A 4,932-nucleotide genomic window follows, 5' to 3' on the forward strand; every position below is an offset into this window, starting at 1 on the left:
AAGGCAGAGAGGGTTAGGAGCTGGTTGAATGGACATGGGGAATCAGGGGTGGAAAGGAGGAGTGTGCTGTCACAGTATGGGGAGAGCAATTACAGTCACATAACAATGTATGTATAAATTTTTGTATGGGAAAAAGTAAGTAAATAAGTTTTTTTTTAAGATGAGTATCTTTGTCACTACATCCTTATCATAACTGAGTAGTATAAGTTTTTGATAAATGTTCTAATTATGATAGGTTAAGAAGTGGCATGTCTTTGATTTCCAATTCCTTTGAACATTGTTACATGTATATTTATATATTTTTTCTTTCTGCATTGTCTGTGTTCTTTGACCATTTTTCTATTGGCATTCTTATGTTTTCCTAAATTGATTTGTAAAGGGAAGCTCTTTTACATCAAGAATATAAATCTTTATTGCAATTTTCTTGCAAATGTTTTCTCAAGAATTTGCTTTCCCCTTCAGTTTATCTAAAGGAGCCCTGGTGGCACAGTGGTTAAGCACTCGGCTGCTAAACAAAAGGTCGGCAGTTTGAACCCACCAGCTGCTCCGAGGGAGAAAGATGTGTAAAGGTTACCGCCGGAAACCCTATGGGAGCAGTTCTACTCTGTCCTATAGGGTCACGATGAGTCAGAATCAACTCAGTGGCAACGGGTTTGGGTTTCAGTTTATCTAAGGCATTTTTTGATGCACAGAAGGCCTTCCTAGGACCTGCTCAGTGTAGAAGACAGAAAGGAAGAACTTGATAGACTGGGTTGCCTAAAATCTTCAGAATTCAAAATCTAAACATTTCCATCCTTTCATTTCAGTTATATGCTTTAGGTATGTTACAACCAACTTTTAAAGTCCGATACATTGATTAACCACTGTTTTACAGCTCAGCTGCTCTGGTTCTTAAAGTTCAGCTCTGGTACCCTGAACAGAGTAGCCCCAGCAGCCCATTACAGAGAGGACATGACCCTGTCAGGGGCCCCATTTTTGGTCTGATTATTCTGGGGCTTAATGCTTAAGGAACAGGTTCCCAGGGCTAGGCTATGAAGCCCAGTGTCTTAGTTATCTAGTGCTGCTATAACACAAATACCACAAGTGGGTGGCTTTGAAGAACAGAAATTTATTTTCTCACAGTTCTGGAGGCTAAAAGTCCAAATCAGGGTCTCAGCCATGTGGATTCCTTCCTTGTCAGTAGACCAGGGGTTCCTTGGTTCCTTGGCATGCTTTCACTTCTACGTGATCCTCACATGGCGTCCGTCTTCCTCCATGTGTGTGTTTCTGTGTCTATTCTGGTCTTTTCTATGACTCAGAAGTGATTAGGTTTAGGGCCTGCCCTACACTGGTATGCCCTCATTAACATAACAAAAGAAAAACTCTATTTTCAAACTGGGTTACATCCGCAGGTACAAAACCAAAACCAGTTGCCATCAAGTCAGTTCCAACTTGTGGAGCCCTCATGTGTTGTAGTGTGGAACTGCACTCCATAGGGTTTTCAAGGTTGTGACCTTTCAGAAGCAGATCTCTAGGGCTTTCTTCGGAGGTGCCTCTGGGGCGGGTTCAAACCACCAACCTTTCAGTTAGTTGAGCGCTTAAATATTTGTGCCACCCAGGGACTTCCATTTCCGAACAAAATCATATTTCCAAACAGGATCACATCCACAGGTATAAGGGCCAGGAATTCAGTGCATATGGAGGGTGGGGTGGGGTGATGCAATTCAATCCATAACACCCAAGTGTGGTCCCAAGAGTTCCTTCAAGGCTATTTTCCTGGGAGGCTAAGAAGTACGGATGAGCTGACCTGGTAACCTGACTCTGAATTTCTCCATACAGCCTGAAAACAGCCTCCTGTCATCATCCCAGCCCAGTGAAAACCTCAGGCTGCTGACAGCAGAGCAGACCAGTGGAAGTTCATTGCAGCTTGCAGAACAGTCCCAGCTCCCAGCAGCCATGTGGGTACTCCAAGCAATCAGCTCCGGCACCCCTTCCTGCAGCATAGATTTTTTTTAATGGTTTATCCTTCCTTTTTGTTGTTGTTTATTTCTGCATTTAGGAAGGTTTGTACTAATAGTTACCTTTATACTAATACCTCTATATAGTACGCATACCAACCCGTCGCCATTGAGTCGATTCCAACTCATCATGACCCCGTAGGATTTCCAAGGCTATAAATCTCTATGGAAGCAGACTGCCACATCTTTCTCCCATGGAGCCGCTGGTGGTTTTGAGCCACCAGTCTTTCGGTAGCAGTCAAGTGCTTTAACCACTGTGCCACCATGGCTCCTTTAAGTAAAGATTATAGCCTTGGAAACCCTATGGAGCAGTTCTACTCTATCCTATAAGGTTGCTATGAGTCTGAATCGACTTGACAGCAATGGGTTTGGGTTTTTTTTTTTGGTTTGTAAGTGACTTAGTCTTTTTGCCTGAATGGCCAAAGAAATTTTCTGTGTTTCCCTCTCCCTTTTCCGTTAAAGTCCAGTAGGTTCACTAGTATATGCCTCAGTGCTGGTCATTCTTGGTCAATTTTCCTAGGTAGATGGTATACCCTTATATGTGGTTTCAAGTCTCTCTCACTCTCTTTTTTTTTTTTGGTCCAAGATAGTTTTCTTGAATTATATTTTTGAATTTTTCTTCTTTGTTATTGTTGTTGTTGTGTGCCATCAAGTTGATTTCTTCTTGGGTACTCTTATTATTTGTATGTTGGATCATCTTTGCCTGTCTACTTTCTTTTTTTGTATTTTTTAAACTCTTGTCCTTTTAATCTATTTCCCTTAAGGCATTGTGTGTTGTGCTTGTTTTCTCTTGTGTTCTTTCTAGTTTAGACTTCATTTTAGTAACAATTTTGGTCACTTAACAATTTCTAATTATTTTCTCAGTTCCATCACTTCATTTACAAGTCTTTTAAGTTCTGATTTATGTTGTTCTTTGATATCCTTTATCGTTTTCTTAATTTCTTTTAGCTTATTTTGAAATGCTGGGTTGTAGTTTTCATTCACATCTTCCTAGTGTGATTTCATTGAAAGGATTTATGATGTTCTATATTTTGTTCCTTTCTTACATAACTTTGTATGGGATTTGATTGTGATCCTTTTCTGATCCTAATTTTCATTGAACTAGGTTTCCCTGAACTTTGGGGAAGAGGGGATGGGTCAGGCTAGTTTTTCTAGCTTAGCTCTAGTGCTCCCTCTAGTGTTGTTTTTGTAAAGTGTTTATGGCTTTACACTTTCTGAGATTCCTAGCTGTTTCCCTCCCCATCTTTCTCTTTTCTTTGCTTCTATTGTCCTGCTCAATTTGGATTTGAATTCCCTTCCAGTGGTTTTTCTTTAGTGTAACACTTTGTCCTGCCAGGGAGTTTCTGGCTGGTTTTGAGAGTTCATAAGGCACATACTGATTCAGACCCTTCAGACTTTACCAAGGACCCCTTGCTCTCACCTCAGAGTTTCTGTTGTTTTTATCAAGCTGGCCTGCCAAACTTCCACTGAGTGGCTGTGGTAGAATTTTAGCATATTGAGCTGGAGACTGGCAATATGGCTGAACAATCTAAAAATCTCCTTGCTACAAAACACCTAGGAATGCTGGGTCAAATATAATAAACATAATTTCAAATGCATTGCTGAACTCACAAAAAGTGAAGGAAACTCTGAGGGGCCAAAAATTAAGAGTAACCTAGAGACCAGAGAAGTGAATGTAGGCTGAGGCTGGGGCTGCCTGGAGGGACTTGCCAGTCTTGGTAACCGAGGGCTTGTGTTTTCATGGTCATGTGAGACAGGAGGTAAAGTCTTGGGCCTGAGCTAGGTGGGGAGTTGACTGACATATTTACATGCATCCAGGACTTTCAAAGCTACACCCTCAATGAAAGGGTACACTAGAAAGAAATCCACCCAGTGCTACAAGGAAGCTCATCTGTATCTGCATGGACTCTGGGTCCTAAGGAGAGTCTTTCTCAAAAATTTGTTATCTGACAGTTTTTTTTTCTTTTAAAATAAACATGCATCCCATTTGTAATCAGAATTTTTTGTTTTTAGCCCTACTGTTGTTGTTTTGTTTTGTTTTTAGACATACTAAGTGACTGTGACTTTTTTAAGTTGTTACTATTTTGAAGAAGTAGTTTAAGATTTTCTTTGTATTAGACTGATCCCCACCTGGCAGGTTATATGGGTATCAGGCAGATCCCAGGGGACTCAGATTTTGCTTTTGAATCATAGCTTGTTAGGCTCTCAACATAAAAGCAATGCTTAAGGTTTGGCGAGGTGTCTGCTCCACGCACATCAGCAGAGCCAGCCTCCCTCCTCCTTGGCTTTCTGCTCTCAAGGCATCTTAGATACATCATATCGTATGTAAGTATCATCACTGCCCATCATTTCCATATTTATATCCAAATCACTCCTGATGGAAAAGACTAGCAAACAGTTTTTTAACTACATTTTAAACAATGTTTTGTTTTTCTTCTGTTGCTTTCAATGACTCTGAAATCCCTGCGCTCCAGCAGAAACACCAACATGACCACTGAAATGGACAATTTCAACAGCAATGACAAGACACCCTCCCCAGCGGCAACTCCAGTCACTTCAAATATACCCATGAGAGCCACCTTGAGCCACAGCCTCTGGGAACAAGAGAACTCAAATGAGCACTTCTTCGAGGCACCTGTAGCCAGTTCCCTAGGAGAGAACTTCTGGGGACCCTAAGACCCAGCTAAACTGGGGTGACCTTCCCTTGGCTTCAGTGTACTTGCTACAACTTCTTCTATTGCTCTTTCCCATTGTGGGCCAAGTGACCTGGGAGAGGCAAGATGGCCTTTATAACAAGGCGCTTCTGTACTTCCACCAATAAACCTCCTGGTGAGCCCATCGTTGTAGCAGGTTGTGCTGTAGGGAGGTCTGAGGCTGGGTGAAGAGTGGTTAGGAGTAGGAACTCACTCTTTGGGAAAATAAGTTTTTAAAAAAA

The 4,932-nt window shown here is 41.5% G+C and overlaps 1 protein-coding gene across 2 annotated transcripts in view; it reads left to right on the forward strand.

The window, feature by feature from the left end:
• The window catches only part of GARIN1A (golgi associated RAB2 interactor 1A), a 19,600-nt gene extending 14,927 nt beyond the window's left edge, over positions 1 to 4,673 (forward strand). For both annotated transcript variants that reach the window (XM_004382638.1, XM_004382639.1), the window contains exons 4-5: positions 1,819 to 1,937; positions 4,475 to 4,673. In XM_004382638.1, the coding sequence (XP_004382695.1) occupies positions 1,819 to 1,937; positions 4,475 to 4,673 (318 nt within the window). The remainder of the gene's footprint in view (positions 1 to 1,818; positions 1,938 to 4,474) is intronic.
• Positions 4,674 to 4,932: the final 259 nt, after the last annotated feature.

Source organism: Trichechus manatus, unplaced genomic scaffold (assembly GCF_000243295.1).
Source record: "Trichechus manatus latirostris isolate Lorelei unplaced genomic scaffold, TriManLat1.0 scaffold00097, whole genome shotgun sequence".
Lineage (NCBI taxonomy): Eukaryota > Metazoa > Chordata > Mammalia > Sirenia > Trichechidae > Trichechus > Trichechus manatus.